This window comes from Tinamus guttatus, unplaced genomic scaffold (assembly GCF_059628265.1).
Source record: "Tinamus guttatus ecotype Peru unplaced genomic scaffold, ASM5962826v1 Tinamus_guttatus_pri_ptg000368l, whole genome shotgun sequence".
Classification (NCBI taxonomy): domain Eukaryota; kingdom Metazoa; phylum Chordata; class Aves; order Tinamiformes; family Tinamidae; genus Tinamus; species Tinamus guttatus.
The window spans coordinates 225,179-252,386 of NW_028288902.1; the positions used below are offsets into that span (position 1 = coordinate 225,179).

Genomic DNA, 27,208 nt, shown 5'->3' on the forward strand with positions numbered 1-27,208 from the left:
ACAAACAGAAATCCAAAGGTTACATAGACAGGATAAGCAAAAGCTTCCTTTAGTAGATGGTTCTACAGATTGCTTTGGTTTGTCTCTTAATTTTAGCCACCTTATCTCAAAAATATTACAGAAGTCTCTCAGGTTACATTTCTTTAAGGCAACTTGTAAGATATTATTTCCTATATTAAAAAAAAAAAGTAATATCAGACTTTGTAAAAATCAGTTAATTCAACACCTCAGAATAAATATTTTATAAAGAAAATTCTGTTGTGTTTATCTCATTGGTTATTTGTGACTTGTGTTTGGAGCTTGGAAATGTGAATAATCGTACTAGATCAAAATATCTTTATTAACTGTCCATAAATAAGTTTGATTCATCTAAAAAGTTCACAACATTTATTGAGTGTTTGGAAAACAAAACTTTTTTTTTTTTTTTTAGCACAGAAATGCTTTTCTTTTACAATAAGACAAAAAAAAAAAAAACATTCACATATATGAAAGCACATTCATGGTACAGAATTATTTAAAGGGAAATAGAAGTGAAAATCAAACTGCGATTATTGCCAGTCCAGATACACTTTTGACTCCAGGTTCGAGCTTTGTAAATGCTGGTGCATGAGAGCATTTGTGCTTAGGTTGCTCCTGTATCGGTGTTTGATGGACAAAAGATGCTGAGTGCTGGTAGGCTTTGAGACCCGTTCAGGAATATTTTTTTTTGTTTTTCTAACATGCTGCTAGGTGAGCCTGGGCAGAACTCATGTCCAGCCTAACAGAAACTGTTCAGATTGGAACAGACCCTCTGGTCCATCCTCCTGCTCAAAGAAGGGTCAGGTGGACACGTGTTAGCCAGGGTCACGTCCAGTTGAGTTCTGAGACCTTCAAGGAGGTCCAAGATGCTTCTTCCTTTTTACTAAAAGTCACATGTTTCTTCATAGGCTTGCTTTATTTCTTTTTGACATAAAATAAAAACTTGTGATACTAAAATGATTGTAATGAGAGTGGTGTTTTACACGTTAAATTTCTATAGGATCCTCTAGTAGGCAACGTTTGGTTGTTCAAAATAAGCTATCATTAAAAGTGTTGTATTACCTTGTTATCCCAAATCAAAGACAATTAACAAAAGCTGCATTGAAATTGCTTTTTGCTTTCTCCCCACTTGGCTTCAACCTTGTCAAAATCCTTCCAGCGTTTTTAAATCTGGTCTTGCCTCTTAAGCCCTCTGGTCACGAGTGCGTTAGAAATCCTTGCTCTGAATGATTGCTTTGAGGTCAGTGTGCAGCTGCCTGGCGCAGAGAAACCTGGGGCAGATCCCCTCGTGCTGCCGAAAGGAGGGAGTGCGGGGGAAATCCACGCGAAGGAAGCGGAGCAGCGCGTCCGCTGCGGGACGGGTGGCCCGTCACCTCCCAGGAAAGCTCAAATAGCAGCCAGCACCAAGTAAAATAGGCAAAAACTTTCACCCGTATCTGCACTTGCAAACCCATAAGGCCAAGGACTGAACTTGGGGCTGTTTCAACTTGCTGCTAGAGTTGGTGTTTGGGATGCATGACATTCATGGCAAAGTTACACAGGACATTAGTCTCACCTGATGAATAGGTTCACGTGGATGTTTACCTCCCTGAGCAGCAATTAAGTCATTCGCAATGAGTCTGCATGCACGGTGACACTACATTTGATTTGGGAATTCAACTGTGTTTTGCAGCTTTTATTGACATGTTCACATATAGCAGAGTTATATTAAGTTATATGGAAACTGTAGTTTCCATAACTTTGGAATCAGAGGAGCAGAACTAAAATAGGACTCAAAGATCTTTTTTATCTATTCAGCAAATTGCCCAAGAATACTAATATTGTATAAACACTATTAGACGGTATGTTTCTTGAATACCAATGAGAAACTACAACTTAGCTGGCAGAAGATACCGTTTTGTTTGTATTTGCTCTTATGGAGCCCAGCTGATGCAGAATTACAAATCACTGTCCCGTGTATTTGCAGATTTTCTCCTCAGTTGAGAACAACACTGACATTTAGCCAACACCCCCGGAGTGGGATGTATTTTGCAACATTGACAGATGTTAACAACTCATACGACTCATCTGAATTCTTCCTCCCGCACACTCTTTCACTGAGTTCTGAAGAAAAACTGCTTCCTGCCCTCAGATCAGGCAGCAGACTGCATTTTATTTGTGTGATTTGTAGTTTTCAATTTTACTTTTGGAGGAACTGTGGATTTTTCAACACAGACCTGTCTGAACTTGTTCATTAGCAGAAGTCTGCAGCACTTTTTTATCCAGCAAGGATGAAGAGGAAGGCTTGTGTTTGAGTTTAGGAAGTAAACTGGAGGGAGAGCTACACCGAGGAAATGGCAGTAAATCACAGAAGTCATTCCAGATGTGTCTGGTGGTGCTTCGTGAATGGGATTTTTCATGTCAGTAGAGCCAGCACTCAAAGAAAGAAAGAAAAAAAAAAAAAAAAAAAAAACCCTTTTCCTATATTGAAACAACAGCTCAGGTTTTATTCCCATGCTGACAAATGGTAATAACACTTGTGAGTGAAGGCCTTGTCTCAAAACACATTGGCCTCAGAGGAAATTACCATTCAATCAAACATTTGATTGATTTATTAAATGGTGTCATTTGGTCTGAACAGGCAGGAACATTTCTCTGAGGAGAATGAGGTAATGACAGATTCAGAGATTCCAAAGCTACAGCAGATAATTCAGATTTTGCCTTCATCCTGGCAGTAGAAGGTTATTACATTTCACACTATTTAGTCCAGAAAAGGTTTCAGCCTGGATATAACACAGAATCCATCACTTCCCCGTGCTGGTTGTTCCATTGTTTTTTTCCTCTCACTGCTAAAAAATTATTTACATTAAACATCAGGACGCTTGTCTGTGTTTGCAGTTCGTCTTGTTTCAGTTTTGAACCACTAATTCTTTGAACACTGCTCTCCATTCCAAGACCCCTTCTAGAGCAGGGGAACAGCTGCATGTAGAGCAATGCACACGCATTGAGTCACTCCTGAGCTGTTCTCAGAGAAAACAGCTGTTATGTCTGTTAGTGCAAATGCATTTCCACAGGACTTGGAACTTCTTTCTTCGATGCCTCCCAGTTTTCACCTTTACTTTCAAATGGCAATAGCTCAAATGGTCTGTTTTACCAGTATGCTCCTTTCCACTGATCTTGGAAGATTAAATAAATTTATAATTTCTGCTTATGTAACCAAGGACAAATGCTTTCACTAGGAACCTCTGCACCACAGCTTGTGCAGCAGTGAAGGCTGCACATGATTTAGGAACATTTGCTCCTTTCTGGTATATGAACCACCATCCTATAGTAATGCATTCCTAATTCCTTTGCTAAACTTCTGCATTGTCATTAGTAAGCAGTTTAATTTTCACAGAATCACAGAATGGTTGAGGCTGGAAAGGACCTCTAGAGATCATCTAGTCCAACCCCCCTGCTCCAGCAGGGACACCCAGAGCACGTGGCACAGGGTGGCATCCAGGTGGCTTTGGAAGAATCCCTCTGCATGGAGCTGCTTTCCATCAGGCCAATTCCTAATCTGTCCTGGTGCCTGCACCTCCCAGGTGCAGGACCCTGCACTTGTCCTTGTTGAACCTCATAAGGTTCCTCTCTGCTCACCTCTCCATCCTGTCTAGGTCCCTCTGAATGGCAGTGCAGCCCTCGGGAGTGTTGGCCACTCCATCCAGTTTGGTGTCATTTGCAGAGTTGCTGAGGGTGCACTCAGTGCCCTCGTCCAAGTCATTGACCCAATTTACTCAATGAGTTAGACAATACTTCATTCTCTTAAGATTATTTCTAAAACTGCCACCTACTGTTTTCCTATACTTCCAATAAATACAAAAAAGATTTTTGCTATCACTATTTCAAGCAATCATAGCCTGTATCAGATATGGCCTCATTCATACTTTTCCAGTACTATTCTACATCACATTTTTTTCCAAAATAATGATGAAGCTCCCACAGCGACCTGCAGCATAAAGTGCCGCATCCTTTGGGGGACAACCACTCACACAATCAGTGGAGCAGCCTTTGCGTGGTGCCGTAAGAACCAAGAGCTGAAGCTTTTTTTCAAGAGACCAAGTCTCTCTACTGTAACTTGTGATGCCAGATTGGGTTTTAAAGACTTTTGTAGGAAATATTAATACTAACTTTAGCAGATTTTTGCCTGCAAGACAGATTATGAGCTATAGATGTAATCATGATGTCTTAATCATGATATTCAGTAGCAAGCATTATGTTTAGATGCCACTTAAATAATTTGAATATCCTCCCCTTTTTCTAACAAAAAATTGACTCAAGATTGTCATATTTAAAAGCAAAGTGAGAGTTTATTTGTTTTTGTCCTAAACTTGAGAAAGCCTCATACAAGCAGCAGAAATGTTACAGCTCGAGTAGTCTAAAGACGTAAACTCCACATAGAAAGATTTCTCATAAGGTCAGCCAATACAGCTGCAAAAAACAAAGAAGCTGTGAGGGTCTGTAGCTATACAAGCTCTCCCTAAGGTCCACCACAAACAGAAATTTTCAAAGCTGATCATGGAGAGTTAAAAATTGCTTTGAGATATAACGTGGTTGTGTTAGACCCACAGATATGTCAACAGGCTACCCTGAAGCAAGGCTGGACAGGATGGAGCAGCAGACACAGCAAAGCTGTGAAGGGCTCATAGCCCTTCTAGGACCAACCAAGGCTTTTTGGGTATTGAAGTTATGTGGGGCAGGTGGAAGGAAAAGGCACGGATGATGATTCTTCAGTGTTGCAAAGACAGGTTCTCTACTAGAAGCACTATCAGCCCGAAAGATTGCCAGTCCTGATCTCATCTTTGGAAGACAAAGTAACTCAAATTCTGGGAAATCAACATGTTTGGGCTGAGGATCTGATTTAAGGCAGAGTTTATAGGGGTATTGTGGAAATGCATGGACGCGTTTTGAGCTTTTCCTCAAGCAGAGACTACTCCTATTTGGTGTATGTGGACGTGCAAGGAGCTTGCTTTGCACCAGTATGGACACGCTGAAGGAACTCATATGACATTTGGCAATGCAGCTTTTAGAAATTTTCATTCATAAAAAAGGATGATGCAAACTCTTTCGTTACTTCCCAAGTCCTAGGCTAACCAGATATGGAAAAATCCACGTACATATGAATGCAAAGCACTCTCCTTGTAGGACAGTAGACGTGTAGCTGGTATTCAGAGATGCATCTCCCTTCTCTAGAGTTATTGCCTCCAGTTCACAGATAATTCCTCTCTCAGGTGGTCTAATATAACCACATTAAACCCAGAAGCTCTATTTCTATTTTGTATTTACCTTTTTATTTATTTATTTTTGTATTTCAGGTTTGGATTATAGGGTCCCTGCCCAAAGGCTCATATTATTCTTTTTCCCCAAACTTATCAGATGGTCTAATATTTAATACATTGTTTCCTTCCATCAACCATGCCAAAGATAATAGCTTTTTACTTGATCCTTATTTGACCATTCATTATTGCCACTGCATTTTTTTTGGAGTAATCTTGTTTTTCTTGACCTGAAGTCATTTTTCTGCTGCTTTATAAATGTTTTAGAGACAGGTAATAACAGAAGAGAATTCATTTTACACATTCTATCTTGCAGAAATACTGCTAACCTCACTCTACGTTGGTCATTAAATAACCATTTCATAACCAAGGATAATAGAGCTCTTCTGATTAAACAAAGACTACACATTGCACAAAGGCTGCAGGGAAAGAATTTGTAAGAAACTGGAAGACTGGATAAGGCCTTGAATAGCTTTATTGAAATCTGTATAAATAAACATGCACATTTCAAATGTAAACCCAAGTGAACTCAAGTGCAGACAAAATTTTAACCTCTGTCATGCAGGAGGTTAGTTTACATTAAAAAAAAATTCAAAGCAGCTTTAAAATACCAGGATGAAACACCAGTTTTAATATCAAGGTATAAAGCAAAGCCATGTCCAACATACCTCATTTATATCCTGGTCAAATGCATTTTTTTAAACTTTTAAATGCTAACATAAATAAATAATTTACCAAAATGTGCACTCACAGAGTGAACTTTTATTTACAATACACAATTTATAACCTATTGTATTTGATTAGTTCAAGTGAAGAACATCATACTTTTTGCTTTTATTTCTTTTTAATTATTTGTTTAAACAGTGGGACACAAAGCAATTCTCCAGGTAGCAGATATGTGAAGTGCCCCGCACTAAGGGGTTCCTCTCAAAGGCAGTATTGTATCCGAATCAACAATACATTCTTCCAACTGGATCAAAGGGAAAGCAGCAAACTAAAAAATGTTTCAAACTGTCACACCTATTTTGGCATCCTGGACCCTTGAACGTAGTCAACTAAAATCCAATTCAAAGTCTGTATGCCTTGTATGCCTCATACACTGTACAGGTGCTGACTTGAACGTGCCAATCCAACTCTCCTCATGAGTTAACCCTTTTTAGAGACGCTGTAAGGCTGTGGTGAGTCCATCAGGAACACACAAAGAAAATTAACAAGCCTACTTTTAAAACCAATTCGTCCATTAGCAATTTAAAGGCAAGTTATACGAAAAGGAAAAATGTCTCATCCAAGCCCAATACATAGTCATTACTATGGATACAGAATACTATTAAACTGACCCTATTACAGAGTAGTTTGAAAGCTGTCAAACTACCAAAACCGGGGAAAGAACTTACAGCATATTTTTAATTTTTGGACTGACAGATTAAAATTATGCATGTCTTATAAGCAAGATAACAGGAATTATGTCCGCAGAGTAGATCCAACAAGCAACAAAGGATACTTACATTTAATTGAAAAACTTTTTGTTAATGCAGCATGAAATCCAGAACCTGTTCCACAGCAGCAATAAGATGAACATATTATTCTGGATGCTCAACTATACCACAAAAGGTTAAAACACCTTTTCAAGCTATTTTCTTCTATCATGATTGATTTATTTTAAATTAATATTAAATTTAAGGGAAAAGCATAGAAATTTCATGTTTCAAGAAAACCACTGCATTTATATTTATGACATTTTTATTTGTCAGTGTGACAGCCTAATGAACATGAATATATTCATCCAGAAACTAGCTTTGGCAGTAGTATTCTTGCAGTACTAAGAAAACAAATGTCTGAAGTCCACAAATTTAACATTTTAGTTATCAACTCACATCCAAAACGAAAGAAAACATAATCCATCAGAACAGCAGCAGAAAACTTAAAAGGGGTTTATTTGTGATTTCCTATATATAGCTTGTGAATACAAGACTGTAAATGCATTAGAGACATTTTTTGTTAAAGTTTTTATTGTTTCACTTCAAGTACTGCACATGTTAAAATGTAATAAAGATTTACATTCTATTATCTGAAATTCCCCGTCTCAGATTTTTGTTTTTAATTTGGTGGGCAATTTCACTCTTTCAATAGGTATCCCCAGTACGAAAGTCTCTTTTATGGCTTCTAGTTCTTCCATTAGTTAGTATGCATACAATTTTCGTTTTCTATATCATTATCATTTTCGTTGCTGTCTTCATCACTCTCCAGCGGGATGCCCGTGGCTGCCGTAGCACCTTGTTTAATTTCCCGGTCAAGAAGGAAAAAGCCAGTTCCACTGATTGTGTCCTGTCTCTGGTAGAAGAGCACATATGCTGCTTTGGACTGTAAAAGAAGAGATACAAAGGCTGGTGACCGTCTGAAACATTCACAGGCAGAGAATCCTTTCTCTTTTGTCAGAAGAAGCGGGTATGATTTCAATATCTTCTCCTCTTGAGAGCTCTTTGCTTCTTACAAATGAATTGAAAGGTGATACAGTTAAAGGAAGAGCACGGATTCAAAGCCAAAAAACCCTTCATCGCAGTAAAAATAAAAAGCTAATTATATTTTAAGGAAAACATTCCTGTTCAGCTATAATCAAAGCCCAAGCAAGCACAAGACACCAGGATCACATTTTAGTAAATGCATAGTTTCAAACAACCTCCTCTAAAAAGCAAAGCAAAACAAAACCAAACTCATAGCAATCCATGGGGGATTCCTAGAACGCTGCCGTGTAGATCCTGCACCCTGAGCTCTGCACAGGCTTCACTCTTCACTATCGCCATATGGTCATAATTTTTTTATTTTTCATGTTTAGCAAGGCCAAGAATTCCAGGATTAATTGCACTTGGCAGACTGTGAAATTAAAAATTTACCACATAATTATTGTAGACAAGGATTTCTCTTTTTTTTGAGAAACTTACTGAAAATGAACTCAAAGTAGAGTTGTTTATTAAAATACATCTCAGTACATCACTGATTTTCACTATTCTTAGCATTTCTTTGATGCTTTTCATTTTTTTTCCTTCAGTGCTATTTATACAGTTTGTACTTTTTCTGAACTTAACGCTTGCACACTTTTCCAATGTCTACTTCACCAAATATATGATAAAAAAAACAAACCAACCAACCAAGCCAGAACTTCATGGTTGTTTATCTAGCTCTGAAGAAATAAGGAAACACCAAGACAGTATGCTATGAAAATTTGCTACTAGGTAGAAGTACACAGAGTTCTAAATGTACCATGTATACTCTGAAGTAAGTTTTTCCCCCTCTTACTTTTGTTTTTCACTGTCCTTTGAAAGAAGACAAAATCCCAGCTACAAATTTATTGACTCATGATCTACCCTTTATCTTCCTTCGCTCAGGCTATCTTCAATAGACCCATTTTTAGAAAAAGCAAAGAAGGTACTTGCCACTATTTGGTCCTCAGATGCAGGTGACACACTACTGTCATCAAAGTAGTACCACTTTCCATCATCCTTATTTTTCGCAAAAGCAGTATCTAGGACAGAGAAAAGAGTACAGTGACTAAGGACTTCGCACCTTTGTAGATTTACCACAGCCAGTTGCAGGAGTTGGCTCCACTTGACATTTGGTACTTAACGACTGAAAATCTATTACTGCTCTAAGAGTCATAATCTCACAGATTTTTACTTTTTAGCTAGGAGAGATTTAGCATTACCTTTCCCCATTCGCAGCACAAAGATGGTAAGTTACAATTACACTCCCTTTCTAGAAGAAATGTTCAGAGAGAAAGAGTAATTGAAATAAAGTTCTTTGGTCACCGTTTCATTTTGCTCTTCTTCCAAGGGGATGTGCAAAGTACACAAACACAGACCAGTAAGGCAAATTAAAGTTGTCAGAATATAGTATTCTCAGCTTTTATATTTTCTCTTTCCACAATATGCATAGCCAGAAGTACAAAAGAACCTACTACTATTTTTGAAAGCTCTCTTCATATAGGTATTTGTAGGAGAACAGTTACGAAAGCATTAAACTGGTCCTCTCATGCATTTCAAGGTAATAAAAAAAACCATCCCTTAACCATTAGAAAATGTTACTCGTTCAAAATGATTAGTAATTAAAAAAAAAATGATACGTAAAATAGCAGTATTTAAAATCAACTTACAGTGCCCTCCTCCCATTCCTCCATAGTGGTTTGAGACAGCAATCAAGTTATAGCGGCAAGGCCCTGCATTTGGATTAATAAGGAACTCTGACATGTCCAAGTCACTGTTGCATTAAAAAAAAAAAAAAGCTCTTATTAATTACTTCTTTTTAGCTATTTTGCATTTTATTTATTCTTGAACCTTTATCTTATATTTTCCCACAGAAAAGCACATATACCAGAGCACACCGACAGTGTGCAGGGGCACAAGGACTCTGTCAAACCCACCTGGAGAGTTCCGCCAAGCTTATCTACCACTGCTGTTTTTAAGTTCATACTTCTGGCCTCCAAATATTTTCTCATTAGTATATACTAGAGCCATGTATGGTAGCTGAGTATCACCCATTTTGCACGACTTGCATTACGACCTACATCCTTGGCATGCTAACACCAAAATATTTAGGTTTCTTACTTTATTGGAAAGTCAACCAATGTATCCAATTTGTCCCTCATGTATCTGCTGTAGGAAAAGCGCTTTAGATGAACTACCAGTACTGGGGGCAATGACCACAAGTCTAACTTTTTGGTAGCCTGCTGATGTTCTTTACAGTTTGGACAATACCTAAAAGAAAGAAAAAATATTTTAAATAACTGCAGTCCTTATGCATGCTAAAAAATATATTATTAGAAAGAAAACTAATAACATATGAGGAACTGAAGGAGCAAAAGCTGAAGCAAATACACACTTTACATCTTCTGCTACTAATACCATTGATATCCCTTCTAGTATAAAACATTAGCTGTTAATGTGCAAACCAGTCACAATAAATCCTTGACAATATTTTAAATACATTTGTGGCAGCCAAAAATATGGCATTCTTTTTTTCCCATGTTAGCCATACAATTTTTCTAACATTTTATAAAGAATGATGAAGGGTTACGGAAAAACTTCTGCAACATTGTCTATGTGAAGTGTCAAAAAATAGCAGGAAACTCTGGTTCTTCCAAAATTCAGCTTTTAAATCCATACATCCCTGATCCTCTCACACCACAGTGTGAGAGATGCAGAGTGACCGAGATGCACAACGCAGACAACAGTGACTACTGGAACCTCAAGAGCCCTTTACATGTCTCCTGTGAGCAACAAGTGGTAAAAAGGATGTGGCATTAATATGCTTTTGCTCCCTACAAAAGTTGAATCTTCCCCAGATAGTTGAATCTTCCAAGAACCAAGGCATGGGAGGGAGACTGAGTAGTTTAAAACCATAAAGCAACTTTTATGTGAAGTCCCCTACATCTACTCAGTGCCTTGATATGTATTACATATTGCATTGCAATGCACATCAAGGCACTGTATTGTACTTGGCATGATACTTAGTAATTCAGTGTAGTCCACAGCTCACAGGTTATGATTATGGATTCTTTCTCCTGTGCTGAATGCATGAATTACCTCCTGTACAAACACAACCTCAAATACATAGCAGCATAATTTATTTATATAATAAAGCAAACGGGAGAACATCTCAAAATTTAATGCAATTCAGCTCCTTTTGAAATTTAACATATGAAAGGATGCAAAACACCCTGAAAAATCCATTACTTATCTGTGATAATCAGAAGTGCTTTTGGACTACCATTTGAGAAACACACTTTATAGATCATGAATTTTAACTTTTTATCCTTACCAAGGGTCTTCAGCACCTAGTTTTTCCTTTGTTGTGAACAGTTCAATGCAGTCTTTTAATTTCACAAAGGGTTTTTTGGGAGGTTTATATTCCACACTTTCATGTTTTTCAAAATCCTAAAGAGAAGTATTTCTTGAGTTAAGAGAACAAATGAAACAAAACTCATTTTAGTAATGTCGTCTTAACAGTAACTAGAAAGCTCCTATACATGGGAAAAGCTCGTCAGAAACCATTTATTTCTAAATTGGCCTCAGAGTTGGTAATTACTTACATGTATAAGTGATGGTCATTTAATATAAATGACCAGGAAAAAAAAAGATATCCTCATAGCTTCTTCTTTGCAACATTTTGAACTTTCTTTTGAAATTTCTATGTCACACAAATTATATTTTTCACACTTATGTGTTATTAGCCCATGAAAGAGGAGTGACGTAAGCAGCTTACCTCTGCTGCACTGTCATCAAAATATCTCTTCTTCAATTCAGGATCCCAATCCAAAGCAAGGAAAGATCTTTCTAAGATTAAAAATATAGTTTCTCTTATTATTTCTCTCTGGCAAAGACGCATCAAAATGAATTAAATGACATTGGTATGAATTTAAGGTGAGAAACAGACGTACAAAATTTCTGTGTTTCCCGTAGTTACAATAAGATAATTATTTCTAGAGGATTTGCTCTTGGGAAAAAGGCAGACTTCCAATAGCACGTGTCAGGCTTGAAACATTACTCCACAGCAGTACAGTCAGGAAAAAATAACACTGGAATCACAAGCTGCCAAATTTGTTCTCCATCACTTACCATCAAGCCTGGGTTGTCTGTCATCGAATCTAATATGTCTGGTATCATCTTTGATGTAGTTTATGTCAGTATTGCCTAAATTATTGAACTGGAATGTAAACAGTCGCTTTTTGTGTCCCGTGAGTGGTTGACCTTTGCAAGTGTCCTCAGTGCACAAGCCATTCTCAGAGTCATTGTCACCTCCAACAGAGTCTTCTGACTGGCTGTTTTCATTCTCTGAAGGAAGCTCCTGATCCTGGCTGGATTCATCATCCTGTTCATCTGTCTCCATTTCACCTGAAACAATTCATGGAATAAGGAGGGAGAAATGAGGCAAAGCAATAGCTGAAAGAGAAAAACAGAATAACTACAGAATAACTTCAGTTTTATACTGAACACAGAACACTAAACAAGTTTAGATATTCCAGTCTTACTTGGAGATCCTTCTTCGTGTATTCCATTTGGGCCATTACCATTGATACCATGGTCCTTACAGCAGTGTAGGGATCCTTCAGTGTCTTCACTTTCAGTAGATGTTTTTACATATCGGCTAAACATAACAAATAAAATAGCAACTTATTATCAGTGGATTTTTTTAAAAAATATTTATATTGAAGACAGATAGCTAAACAGTTACAGCAAATATTTTCTCATTTATTCAGAATAATTTAAATCATCTAACATGTCTGCTGTTAAAGGCTGAAACTGCCTGAAATTCGGCATGTCCATTGTATTTGTTTTGGCAGTTACTTTATTTTATGAAACTTGGTTCTTTATATTAGTTTCTAGTCAACCAGAAATATCTTATTTAACTGTTCATTAGCTATATTTTCCATAAAAGAAATGTACGGGGTCACTTACAGGGAAAAACACATCAATAAAAGATAAAGGGCAAATTTAAATGAGGGTTATATGACTCTTAGTTCCTCCATGTGATGACATTCTTTCCAGTTTAGTCTCAAAAATCTACCACATAGTTTTACGATAAAAACTAGTACATTGAATTGCATACTAAATACAGAGGCTTAACTATATCAAAACAACAACAACAAAAAAAAACCCACACAACAATCAAACATTTCCATTTTACCAAGCTGTAACAAATAGCAGAACTAATTCCCTTAAACTGCCAAATAAAGATACTCTTCATTGATCTTTCAAATCATTTTGGATGAGATCATGTTAAAAAAAAAATCTTACAAATTGACATCTTAAGCATCTAAAATTTGAAATTTACTATATTTAACAGAAAGCATATAAAAGATTTATAAAAACTCAAACCTAACCGGTTTGTTAGTAAAACATGTAAAAACAAGCATAGGTGTATTTTTCCACAACAAGCACAATTGTCTTTAAGCAATTATCTTACCACATTCTCAGCAGCAGCAGATTATACAGTTTTTCTTCTGTATTGTTTCTAGGCACTGCTATGAGGAAAGGTTGCCCAAACAGTGAAGAACCACTATGGCTGTAGCTAGTGTGCCTGCACTTCTCTCTCAAACAAACAGGAATTATAACTTGTTCTGTATCTTCTGTTCTATTGATAGCAATTTCAAATCTAGAAAATGTGAAAATTGGAAATACAAAAGACAACTTGTTTAAAAGGCTATAAGAGGTGGGGGAACCCAAGATTTGTCTTTATCCTATGTTTAAGTTTTAATTTCATGCAAGCAACACACTCCGGAATAATTTATACTTACACATAAATGTCATCACGTTCCATAATACTACTCAGATTTTCATCCATGGCAAATATTCTGTGGAACCTGTGATTGTATATATCAGTAACAATCATCTAAAAGAAAATGGAGTATGCAGGATTAAGTCAGGCTAATATTTGTTAGAATTTTTAATGTTCTGCTTCATGCAAGCAGCTTCTCTTACCTTATCTGCAGCAACACCAGACAGATTTGACAATGCTGTGCAAAGATCCAATATATTCCCAATTTTTGGAACAACTACTTTGTACTAAAAAAAAAAAAAAAAAAAAAAAAAAAGTTGCTTTAATTCTTAAGAGACCTGAAAAAGACATCACATGTTTCACACTTATCACCTTTATCATCACATTTAAATCCTATGCACTTTGAACATGCTTCTTATTTGGTGAAGTGTGTTTTGGAATGCTTTTTTATTTTTTCCATAGGACAATTAACAGCACTTACTAATTTGTACATATTTAAATAACATGCACACTCGTGACTACATTTTTAAATATGTGTTTTTCTTTGGAACAGAAAATAAATGGTTTAAAAGGTATTACTTGAATTTGTTTTTATTTTACCTTTTCCAATACTTTAAAAAGGTGGGGGGAGATAGACAAAAGTCTCCCCCCATCCCATACAACAACCAATAGAAATCATATTTTGTGTTTTCTTAAAACCTGTCAAAAAAGATAGGTTCTTGCTTTCTCTTTCGGATGGTTATGCCCTGGAATACCTCCCAGGTTACTGTCTTAGCCACTGCTTTGTCAAGGTATTTCAAAGACCTTTGCTCAAAGTGCACTGAACTGTATTGTGGAATGGACTGTTACTGTGTGGACAGTTTTTTGTCTGACAGCACTTTCAGCATAGGAAAAGCAAGAGAAGGTAACGGCTAGTGACTGAATGCTAGTTTCATACATAGTGAGAATGTGATGATTACCACAGAAAATGTTTCCACACGTAATAGTCCTGCAGTGGGTAACAAAATCCCAGACAGGATTTATAGCTGTTCTTTATAAAGAAAGCTAAGACAGCTGTTATAATAAAGACAAGATTATTTGGATACGACTTCCTAACCTTGTAATTAATTGTCAGAGAACATGTGTTTGGTATCTCTTGAAGTCTTATAGTTCCTTAGGCTCCCAATAGCTCCACTGAATTCCACCTCTATCCAGCTCCACTGAATTTCCAATCTCTATTGATTCTTGCACAGCCATCTCACCTGTCCAACATGGATCATTCTCAACTACAGAGTGATCCTTGTGCAAATCCTGTATGAAAACTCTGCTGTTTTCTCATTATCGGATATAATCAATTCTCAACACTAAATAAATTCCTAGCAGGCTCATCGCCGTCTAGTTGATACATGTCTCAATCTTTCACTACCCCAGCTCGCATTGCCTTTGGGAACAGAAATAAATCTACTGTTCTGACCACTTTTCCCCTTCTCCCCCTTCCCTCTCTCCAATTTCCAAATTCTAATGCTCTGCTTTCAGGTGCTAAAGCAATTTGCAGATCTTTTATTTCATCTATCCTATTTTTATCCCATAAGGTACAGATAGAATCATTTAATTATTATTTTGTTATTATAAATTACATATGCTCTTTCCTGTCATTCTTAGGTGTATAATACACTCTTCCTAAGAATGGAGATTCTTTCAGAGATCTCTTCTGAATTTGTTTTTTGGCTACTTAGTGAAAGCACAGAAGAATGACAGGACAACCTAGTATATTTAGCTGTGCTTTTCTTTATGACCTATCACCAATCTTTTGTTTTTTGACACTAATAAACTGAGGCCTGAGGCTTAAGGCTATTTTTATTACAACCATACAAATAATTCATTTTGGTGGCAGTAGAAAGAAAAAAGAACACATTATATATTTTCAAGATTAGGAAACCTTATTGATGTAGCCATAAAGAAATCACCAACATCTTCCTTGAAACTGCTGAGAATCCAAGAAGATATATATATAGCTTTTCTTATATATTCAGAGAGGAACTTCAGAACGTGTTCTAGAAAACTAAAGCTTCTTGGATTTACTTCTTAAAATAAAGCGAGCTCATGTTCATTCTTCATGGCATAAGAATCAGCAGTGACATATCTATCTATCTGTATATATATATGTATATATACACACACACATACACACACACAGACACGCAAAGATACTTACCTGCATAGGCTTAACGAGTGGATCCATTCTAACTAAATACACTTCCAAAGTGCGTTCTTTTTTCATGGGCAATGGAAGTGTCAAATAACAAAAGGGATCAAAGGTTACAGAAATCTTAGCACATTCAGGACAGACCAGGGTGGATTTAAAAAGACCATGAAATATATCAACAATGATTGAATCATTTCTTTTTAAATGATTTTCCCAGGCTTCTTCAGCAACCACCTGTAATTAGAGCACAACTCCAGTTAGGATAAAGTAGTAGGAAATAAACAATGAGAACTACTAGTAGGAGTACTTGGCAGAACAAATCTCAGTGACCAGCCAGGTAGAGAACTCTTACTTCAAAGGACTCACAAGTATATTACTATTGTCAGGACCACGGGTCAAATGAGGTAAACCTTTTCTAGAACAGAGACTCTGAGAAACTAGTTCTGACAGTTTGGGATAATACATTTCCTGAAGAGACTTCAGGTTACTCAGGGCAGGATGAAAGGAAATAAAAACATAAAAAGTTCTCTTAAGAAACTCATACTGAGAGAGATGATCAGGAAGTTTGCAGCTCACTGCAAGTTTCCCAAGAGAGTACTTGAGAAAGACAGTAAACTGCATACTGCCCACATGAGAATAAAAGAAACAAAAGAATGAACGCTGTTTCTTTTCCAGCTGAAGTCAGCAGCAATTTGAATAGAAAGCATTTAAAGCCCTTAAAACTGCCCCCTAGTAGGACCTCTCTTCTAGGTAAAGAGAAAGTCACCTTTATATACAAGTAGAATCTTTTAACCATTTTAAGGTCTCAGCATTTTTTCTTAAATCTCTTCCAGAAAAAAGTGGCACTAAATCAGTGCCCCAAACTTCCAGTATATATATATATATCTCTCTCTATCTTGCAACCTACAGTTTTGGCTAAAACCAAAAAACCCAACGCCTAGAACATTACCTTATCTGGCCTCCCATCTGCATCCTTCAACTGAATATAAGGCTTTTTCCTAATTCGATTCAAATCCTCATGTAAGCCATCCAGGAGAAAAGCTAGTAGTTCTTGACAATCTTGTTGTTGATAACCAGAAAACTGTGGTGCAAATCGTCCTACTTGTGTCTAAAAAGATAAATACAAGTTTTTAGTTTAGAAAGTCTAGGGTTTGCTTTAACAATAACTTACCAATAGCACAATGCCACTAGAATCCCAGAATCCCAGAATGGTTGAAGTTGGAAGGGACCTCAAGAGATCATCTAGCCCAACCCTTAGCACAGGGTTGCATCAACCCACACAGTGGGTTTTCAGTATCTCTAGAGAAGGAGACTCCACAACCTCTCTGGGCAGCTAGAACTTCACAATAATTACAAATTAACATTTCTGGTGTCTTAATTATTATAAAAAATATTAGAGAACTACTCTAAAATATAAATATCCACAACCAGGACCTATGCAAGACAGAGATATCTGAACAAAAGATACGAGGGATAGCAGAAGTGTCCTTGTTGAACAACAAGTATTAACAGGTTTGGAAATATATAAACATAGTATTTAATTCAGGAAAGAGAAGCGCAAAAAAATGAAATACTGTTGCTTATGATATATATGTATGCATCATCTTAGAAGATCCTCAAAACCAGGCTGTCTTCTGAGGAGACAAAGCTTATTGATGTCTCGTCCAACATCTAGTCAAAAGACTCCCAGAATAATCAAAGGTAAGCTTCGATGGAAACAGACAGCCCCAACTAATTTACAACAAACAAAGCACAATGAACAGCTGACTTTTTAAATACTCGTGTAAGTGTTTGAAGAAAAGCTTATATTAATAGACTAAACACTAATGTTCAAAATCTTGTTCTTCTTATGACAGAGTATTTCCGTACGTTTCATATAATATGGGAACAAAACTGACAATACACATTCAAGTTAAATTTCATACTAACCTTAAATGCTCTTGGGGTAACATAACTATATTTTCCTGACCACATCTGCTTGATGAGCTCAGCATAAGATTTTGCTATTTCACCTCTCATTCCTAAAGGATTGTCAAAATTCAGCTCTTCTTGGTATTTATCATTGAGGAAATATTCTGTAAGTGGAGGTGTGTTGCTCAGACACTGTAAAAAGAAAAAGAAATTTTTAGACAAAAAGAACTGCAATTTGAACCAACTCTGACAAAAAAAAAAAAAGTTTGAACTTCGTTAGAGCACCTGTAAACAATACTCTAAACTGTAATGCCTTGTTGCTTTCCTACAAGAAAAAAGGATTTTTTTTTTCCCAGAAGCAGTTATTTTAAACCAGGATTGGCTGCAGCTATCCTTATAAGTCCTTCAAGGGCAATGCCTTTCAAAAGCTTTACCGTAGAATTTGACACAGTAGTTCAGTCAAATTACAGCTTAAGTACTGTGTATGAAAACTGATACTTTTAGACAATCTCTCTTCTTGTATGCCAGTATGATGACACTATTTGCATTCAAGTTCAAACCAAAAAAGTTTGTTCTTGACAAATGAATAGTAGTTTCATGAAATTCCTCACTAAAGGACATTATAAATGCACAAAGTTCGCAAGGCCTCAAGGAGAAGCAGCCTAGGTACTTGGGAGAAAAAGAGAGTGTTACTTATTTGATCAGATTACATCACATTCAGAAAACCCTGCAACCTGAAAATAGTCGGAAACTGATTTTTTTTTTTTTTCAGGCGCAGGAAGGGAAGGTTTGTATGTTTGTGCTACTCCTCCTCTTGGGCAATTTTGTGAAGCTGTTCAGAGCCTAAACTAAATCAGGGAATGCAGAGGCCTTTGTTTAGGCTCAGATAATCATTCATCCTCTGTACCAGTTCATTTATTTTGTCAGCACTTACAGATACCAGGATATAATCATTGAAATACCACTTACAATTTTAGGAAACCACTCTGAATTTGCGTATGCTACTCCTCACATTCCTTTAAGCAAAAACTTCTCCAATAAATCAGAAATGATCCATATGGATCCACTTGGCTTAACATATGGATTTATCAAAGTTTCTTCATTATGCATTACAAACTTTTCTGCATTCTTTCTTCTATTAAAGGTTCAAAGAAAGATCAAACATTTCATCCTTCATCTGCCTCCCTGCAAAGAAGGGGAAGAACAGTAATTTTGGGTCCACACTCTCTTCTGCTTAAGATGCAGCCACTGAGGGTGGAAGAATTACAAATTTATTGAGAAAGGCAATAAATTAAAAGCTTTCTTTCTGCCTATTATATTTGAGGGATACATGTAAGCAAAGTCGGTCTTGTGCTGTAGGCAGCTCTCCATATAGGAGTTGAATTTCACAGCATATCACAGTCCTCTGAAACACTGCAAAAATATCCTGATGTTCCAGGACCTTTTGGAATAACAAAAGCTGAAGCTGGCTCTTTCCTGAAGTAAATAATTTTATTCCTTCAACTGTCCTTTGATGACCACTACTACCTCATGGATATGTGCTGCCAATTCCAAATTGTTCAGCACAGCCAAGAGGACAAATCCTTGGTCTCTCGGTGGTGCGAGAAGTGGTCAAGTGCAGAGTTGTCAATAGACTGTTTTTAGTATTAGCCTAAAAACAAATGGAAGAGCATCCGAGTTCCATCAGTTACCCTGGAACTGCTCAGTGCAAACCAGGCTAAGCTAACAGATTAATTCAGGTAAAAATCTCATGTTCTGTGTGATATGACAAATAACTGCTGCTGCCCAAAGACAGAAGTCCTGCTCCATCTCTGCTGGTTCTGATACTCTGCTGAAGTGCTGTTATCCAGTGTTTTCTCCTCCTCAGTTTTTCACTGGTCTATATTATTATTATTTGTTTTTAGACTAGTTTAGCAGATCAAATCAGCCTAGCTGACTAGCTAAGCTCATCATGCTGATTAGCAGAATGGCAGTTCCAGAACAAGGAACCAAGTAACGCCGAAACAGGCAATTTTTCTATAGGTTCTTAGTAAACTTAATGGTTGACAATGTGTTGTTTCACCAGAAAGACATTTTTAGGTTGTCAGTTCTCATCTGAAAAGACAGTTTCATCATTTCCTCAGAATATTCACATGTATTTGCATCCATGAGACAGGAAGATCACTTCAGATCACTGCCCTTTCTTTGTGTCTGCTTTGCCATTCCAGGATAGCAAGACATTAACGGCAGAAATGGAAAGCACACCCATCTATCTGGACGTGGCCGTGTCTGAGGCATAGAGCTGTTACCTTTGCTACCATTTCAGACAAGAGCTTATGAGTAGCTACTAGAGGATCTGATACTGTTAGACACTGATGCATAATCTTTTCAACATACTTGCCTGTATAATCTCTGTTCTTGCAAATACTCCAAAGCTGATCTGAACCAGGCCCTGGGGGCTGCTGCTTTGAGCAGATGGCTGTGCCAAATAAAACATTACGAGGTCCCTTCCGACCAAAGTGATTCCGACACATACAGAAGAGACAGCAAGTCTGCACAGACCACCTCAAAGCAACTAGCCTTTATATTCTAGTTGCATCTCATCCACAAAATAACAGCTATTCAAAAGGCTGGGGATGGGGGAAATATTTTGAAAGGTTCCCAATATCCTAACCTAAGTGTAGGATACCTAGTTAGAAATAAAGGCCAGGTAATCCATTGAACTTTCCATGACCAGTATTCAAATACGTCTCAAGAAGATAAAGTTTAAGTGTTTATCAACCACAGAAGGATATTAAAACCCCTCACCATATTCCAGCAAATTTAAGTGCAAAATTTAAGGGCAAAACACATACACATACAAGTTATTTAGTTCACTTCATTAACAGGCCAACAAAAATGACATCAGACATCACAGAACTAGCAGTGTTCCCAAAGTGATCGCTGCAGGGTGGAGAGGTAGTTTTATACTATTAATTAACTAATGATAGATCTCTCGTATGTTAGAAAACAGGGACATTATAAATGCAAATTTTTCTTTTCAGAGAAACAGAGAGGCATAGTTTGCATTGCTCAGTCACTTCATATTTCATATAATGAGGTCAGGGAAAAAAATCCATGTAATTCTAAGTAACACAACAGACAAAATCCTGCAAAAAGATTCTTCTGTCTTCTTCTAACCACAAAACTAGCTTATTACAAATAATTGAGCTGTCTCCTCTTTAGCACGTAGAATATCACCTTGTCAATTGTCAGAACATTTATTCTAGCAATGAACTCAAAACAGTGCAAAAATATTCTTCTCTTTTATAAAATATTCTTATTATCAGTATCAAGAAATACTCTTATTTCAATGACAAACATAGTTCAGTTGAAGAATATATCACAAATGTAGCAAAAAAAACCAATCTTTCAAAAATCATGAAACTTGCCTTGGGCTTGTTATTGGAGAAGTGATAGATAGATGTGCAATAGGATTAATAATAAATGTGTAAAGGATTATTTATAACATTTCAGAAATGAAAAATTAAAGCTTTAGAGAACATTTTGTAAAAAACAGTCATAGCATTAACCAGCCAGTAAAACTACTATACACTATTTTTTTCATGTACTTACAAAAGTAAGTAGTGGTAGGCAATAATGAGAACTTAAATGCATCTTCTCAGAATTCTGCCTTTTTTTCCTCCCTACATTTTGCAAAACATCACAGTAAAATCATTCTGATCTTTATTATGTGTTCTCCTTATTTCCCTCTCTGTAAAGGAAGCGTAGTTCTTTATAGCTGAGTACATACAGTTAAATAATAAAAAAAGGCAAAAGACTATAGTTTCACAATAAGTATTTCACTTTGTTTCTAGTATTTTTCATGACATGAATAAAAACAGGGAAATCCTCTTTGATCCATTACGTAAGTCTACTTTTCCACAGTACCAATACTAAATACTCAATATTATCTTGCCACTTAGTAGAGTCTCTTAATGTTAGGTTCAAATGCGACAAAATATCATAAAATATTATTTTTAAAATATTAAGATAAGCTCATTTGACTACAAAAGTACCTACCTGAATTGCTGAATTCATGAAACATGTATTCCCCAAGTTACTCAGACCACACAAGCCTGGCTGCTCGTTGTGTCTTCCTGGCTCTGAATAATCGTAGTTTTTATAAGCAGTATATGATGGGAGACAATAGTTTGAGTTTTTCACACTGCAAAAACAAAAAAAAAAGGCAAAAAACCAAAACCCAACAACTTTCACCATGCAAACATGTACTCTTTAGTGCTTTAAAACATACAAGCACTTTATAAACTTAAATGATTTGGAGTTTCTAAGAACTACTGTGAAGATTTTAAAGACGCATTTAACTTTGTGTTTTTTTTTCTCTCTCTTCTGAATTTAAAAAGTTACCTTTTCAAAGAACCAAACCCTGAAGCGCCGCAATAACCGTAACTATCACACCTTTTTCATGACTCCCTCCATTCACTGCTCCACCACAATTAGACTCAGACTTTAGACATCACCAGCAGCAATAAATTGTTTCTGCCCCCTTGACATCCTGCTGCTGTAAGAGAGTGAGGACAGTGCGAATGGGAATGCAGAGTTACAGGTGAGAGCTTAGATTTCCAAGGCCACTGGGGAATTGCTGCCTTACTACATCAGACACTATTTACGCTTCCCTGCTGGGGGAGCACAATCCAGCAAGCAAATGCAGGAAAGCCTTGAGAGAGAAAAACTGTACAAAATGCCTTTTAACAACTTTCTCAGAAATTCCCATGATGCAAGTATTTGCAGAAACTGGAGAAAGTTGAAGCAGATAAAATGGTTAGATTTACAGTAATATATTACCAGATGATAATTGCAAAAATTAAATATAGATGAACATCCAGATACTAAAAAGCCAACCAAATAGAAATATTCTCTTTCTTAAGAAAGATTAAGAATGATTTATGAAAGATTCCCTTTCTTAAGCTATGCCAGTCTCAAAGTAGTCATCACACTGTAGCTTGGGCTTAAGAGCCCCAAGTCAAGAGCCCTAACTGCTACTCACATTAGAAGAAAGTTGAAACAAAAATGTGAAAGCCAATTACAAGGTTGAAAACCAATGACACAGGAAAAGTTAAACAGTGCCATGAATTAATCCTAACAAATAATCAAGATTTACAATCTTAGAAGTAAGAGGATGCAACAGTGCCAACCAGTACACTAGTCACACTGCTCCATTACACAGTGCAATTGATACTCTCCACACCCACCTGAATTTCAGCAGTCACCACAGGTCAGGAATTATCCCTTTAATAACAGTGGTTTTGTTTTCATGAAGATTTACTCAAAATTTCAAGTGCAAGGGAGAAGAAAATTCCTCCTCCTTTTCAATGGGATTAAGAACCTGTACAGGTCATATCTCCACCATCCTTTAGAATTCTTTTTTCACAAACTTCCCCATCTAACTTTTTAAAAATTTTTTTCTCTGCCGAATTCCCTTTCGGCCCTTCTCTTCTCCATATGTACGAATATTCGTCTGATTTGCCCCAAACCAGCTAAATGGCATTATTTTTACTGGTCATTTTCCACACAAAATCCTGCAAAGCATATTGTGTGTGTTCAATCTATTCCTAAATTAAAATTTTCACCCTACTTTATATAAGACATTTTCCTAACCCTGGATTCCCTTCAACTTCTCTCCACAGTGTCCCCCCGTTCCTATAATCAATCCTTGGTTCATCCATGTCTCTTTTTGCAACTGCAGCACAGCTTGCTGCAGTCAATCCCAGCTGTCCTAAACTCTCAAGCCCTGGTTCTCCCAGGAAGCAGCAGCACAATCCTGAAACTGGAGCTAGCGTGGCCTTCGGAACAAAAGCCTCGGCTCTGCTCAGTAGCACATGAACGGACCTTGTACGAGTTGCACACAAACAGGGTACACGATAAATTTCAACTTTGGCTCTGCTTGCTTCCCAACACATTCTTCCTTTGACTTAAAGTAACACTTTTCATATGGTTATCAGAAGACAGAGTTATGTTGGAATTTTAGGAGGTACAGGGCAATAAACTAGTTGAGAGCAATTTCCCTGCGGATTTTCACTCCCTCTCTTCTTCTGTCTCCAAGACTCCCCTCCCACTCAAGAACTGTCAGCTTAGGAGGGACACTAGAAAGTGAGAAATCGCAGAGCCTTCCCATTAGCTGTAGTGCACGCATGGGAAAGACTTCTTCCATTTAGCTGAGTAACACCATGATAATTTAATTCAAGAAAACTGTAATGCAGACAGAGCCTCAGAGCTAGGCTCAGAGCTATATGGGACACAGATTGTCCCAGTTCATTTCTCAGAAAAAGAAAATCACTGCTAAGCTCTTTCATCTCCCATGTCTGCCCACAGAAGTGCATTTTAGAGGTTTAGAGAACAGGGTTATCACATTCATCCCATGAGTCAGGCCTATTCATTTGCTTTTCTTCTCACGGAAGAAATATTCTTTCAGTTGGTAAAATAACTGAACTCCCCAATTTGGCAATTATAAACCTGGAATCATAACGGCTCTCCCTCAAGAAACTACAGAGAACATGAGGGAACTGGCAAATTCCTCTTCTTTTTCAGTTAAACATTGGGCACACATGCAGAAACTTTCAGGTTTCTGTGGAATTTTATCAAAAGGCTTCAGGTGAAATACAGTGCCTATTTTGTGTAGGAGACAGCATATTTAAGAGTTATTTGTTTGATACTAGGGAAAAACAGCAAAAGAGAAAAGGGGTTATACAAATCAACAATCCTTCCTGCAAGAAAAAAGAATGCTTTAGATTAGTTTACCTCTCCTTATAGCTTTATCAGTCTGCAAGTGTCTTTTTTGCCTGGAAGAGTTATTTTTTATTTAGATTACATTTTGCCTCTGGCTTTTTGTGCTTTTGAAACTGGACAAAAGTGACAGCATTATCAAGAGTTAATAGCAATGGCTAACAATGGAAAGAAAATCTACACCCAAGGCAAGTGTATACAAACTTCTATTCAAGCAGAAATGCCCCGGAAGAAATAATTTGCTAATCGGCTTTTCCTGGAAACCTTTAAAAGGTGCCTGTAAGGAAGGAACAATACAGGAAAAAAATCCATGGGGGTGGTGTTAGAATGCAGCATTCTGGCTAAATGTAAAGGCATGAAGAGGACACCACCATCTCTTAAAAGAAACGTTGCTCTTCCAATTGAGTCTGCTGCTCAATCAAAATGCAAGACAAGACCGGAGAAAAGTAAATGACCTTGGGACACTTTAACAGCTGGACAGAGCTCCCGGAGTAGTGAAAAGGGTAAAGGGAGGTTTCTGAATGAGATTTTATGACCTATAAAATCTACACATCTTGCGTTGTGCACACAATAGTTGACCTATGTGCCCTATCCATGGGACAGCTGGTGTTCTGGGAAGCGTGCAGATGGTGCACAGAGATTTGGAAAAGCATTTGAAAACTGCACGGTGTGACAGCGGGGTCCCCTACCTCAACAACGGGTGCAGTAAAAAGCAGCAAGACTGATGCCAGAAGATCCCAAGCTTGGAACTGAACTGAGCTCGACATATTTAAACTACTACAATGCGCTGGCAAGGTGTCTTTGTGTCCAATCACTTTAACAAACCCGTAATTGCCTTAAATCAATTTTTAGACATGCCTGATGCATCAGGAGAGGCTCACGCCATACCCAGCGACTACTCTGTTATTTCTGATGAAGATCATCTGAAGATCAAACAATGACATTAAAATCTGTTTAGAGAAGATTACAAAAAAAGAGGTCCCCTTCTTCATACTATGCTGCAGATGTAGTAAGAATAAGCTGTTCCTACAGGTGACATAATAATTATACTTATTGAAATATTGGTGTATTCACCAAGCATGTGAACAAAGATGCCAGCTGTCCATCTTCTGACAAGCTGAGGCTGTTAAATGACAGAGCATGTAATTTTAAGAGTCTGAAGCAACAGTTACATTTGGAAAAAGTTTCTCACTGAAATCCCTAAGCAAAATCTCCATTCAAGTGTTTTTTGTCTTCCTTTCCACACATAATTAAAAAAAAAACCTATAGATTTCATGAAATGTACTGCTTTATGACAGACATTTCATTAACACCTTAAATGATGCATTTCTCTCCTTGCTCTGAGTCCACCAACATATATTATGTTAATCCTCCTATCTTTTTTTTTTTTTTTTTTAACAAGATCACCTCTAAAGGCAAAAGAATACCAATGATCAACTAGGTGGAATTGTCTGTTCCATCAAGTGTGCAATTTAAACCTCATACTTACAGAAATGAAAGCTGTTGTCCTGAGAAAATTTGCACAAGCTATTTCTATTATTTAATAAATGAATAGCTCAAGGCATACTCAAGAATTTACTCATCTGAGGCTTAACACCACGCAGATTACTTCCTGGATTAGGCAAGTATTCTAGAAGCATATACTTCACAGGGGGAATATAACATATTTGTAAAGTTTTAAACTAATTTGTACTCCATAGCCAAGCTATGAATTGCAAAAACAGGCTTGCAACTAGCAGCATTTATTACTACCATTAAACAATCTAGGTTTTCAAATTTCTTGTGCTAATTATTACTTATCTGTTAGCAAACAACCGATTTATATGACTATTCTTATTTTTTTCTGCCCAGAACTCAGTCTTGTCAACTAAGATTATTTTCAAAATGGATGTTGGCATTTCATAAGAAACACAGCATCTCATGTCCATATGGAAGTGCCAATGGATCCTGAGAGGCCCAAAATATACCATTTCTCTGCTATATTAAAGACATAATACAACATAAGATACAATGAGGCAGAAATATGAAAATAAATTCCAGTCAAGGCTGACATAAATAGTTAATTAAGTAATGAAAAGAGCATTAACTAGCATTAACTAGTGGAAAAAGAGGAAATTATTGGGGAGAAGAGTGGAAAACAGAAACAGATTTTATCCCAGAACGATTTAAAACAATTAAAATACATTTCTACTTTTATCATCTTTTGAAGTCAAAAAAAAAAATCATCTCAGCTCAGCATTATATACTTCAGAAAATGATCTGTACATAAATTAATATGACTTATTTAGTGCTAAGCTACTTCGCCTTGAATAAGAATTCCATAAGAATGCTGTTAAAGGTTTTCTTTTACTATATATTGTAGTGAATTAAAAGTTTTTTTTTAAATACTTTTCATGTCAAACTTAATTAGATTACTGCATTGAAAGGAAAGATACATTCCTCTGTGTTGAATATCTGTGTTGCCTGATATCCAGATATACGGTGTTCTGAATTGAAGGAGAAAAATTTCTTGTATTTCACAAATCTACAGAGAACATACTCCTAAGTAGTTTCTAAACATTTAGATTTTACGTGGGACACTTGAAAGGCCAAAATCTGCATGCAGTCTGAATCTATCACTTCATCTTAAGCATTCAATTCTGAAAATCCTTATTAAAAAAAAAAAAAAGGAAGGAAAGAAAAACAACAGACCTTCAAATTCTAAAAATTTTCATTTTGGCCTCAAACAAAAAGAACAGTTAAAGCAAATGAGAAAAGTATCTTTAAAAGC

General features: G+C 36.8%; 1 protein-coding gene across 1 annotated transcript in view; it reads right to left on the reverse strand.

Moving 5' to 3' along the window:
• Window positions 1-5,769: 5,769 nt before the first annotated feature.
• The window catches only part of USP15 (ubiquitin specific peptidase 15), a 59,982-nt gene continuing 38,543 nt past the window's right edge, over window positions 5,770-27,208 (reverse strand). The window contains exons 8-22 of the mRNA XM_088530376.1: window positions 21,718-21,862; window positions 17,695-17,868; window positions 16,715-16,873; window positions 15,775-15,999; window positions 13,784-13,867; window positions 13,600-13,694; window positions 13,269-13,457; window positions 12,334-12,449; window positions 11,921-12,196; window positions 11,568-11,638; window positions 11,124-11,239; window positions 9,911-10,060; window positions 9,460-9,563; window positions 8,744-8,832; window positions 5,770-7,673 (exon numbers count right to left, since the gene is read on the reverse strand). Coding sequence (XP_088386502.1) covers window positions 7,488-7,673; window positions 8,744-8,832; window positions 9,460-9,563; window positions 9,911-10,060; window positions 11,124-11,239; window positions 11,568-11,638; window positions 11,921-12,196; window positions 12,334-12,449; window positions 13,269-13,457; window positions 13,600-13,694; window positions 13,784-13,867; window positions 15,775-15,999; window positions 16,715-16,873; window positions 17,695-17,868; window positions 21,718-21,862 — 2,179 coding nt within the window. The 3' untranslated portion in view covers window positions 5,770-7,487. The remainder of the gene's footprint in view (window positions 7,674-8,743; window positions 8,833-9,459; window positions 9,564-9,910; window positions 10,061-11,123; window positions 11,240-11,567; window positions 11,639-11,920; window positions 12,197-12,333; window positions 12,450-13,268; window positions 13,458-13,599; window positions 13,695-13,783; window positions 13,868-15,774; window positions 16,000-16,714; window positions 16,874-17,694; window positions 17,869-21,717; window positions 21,863-27,208) is intronic.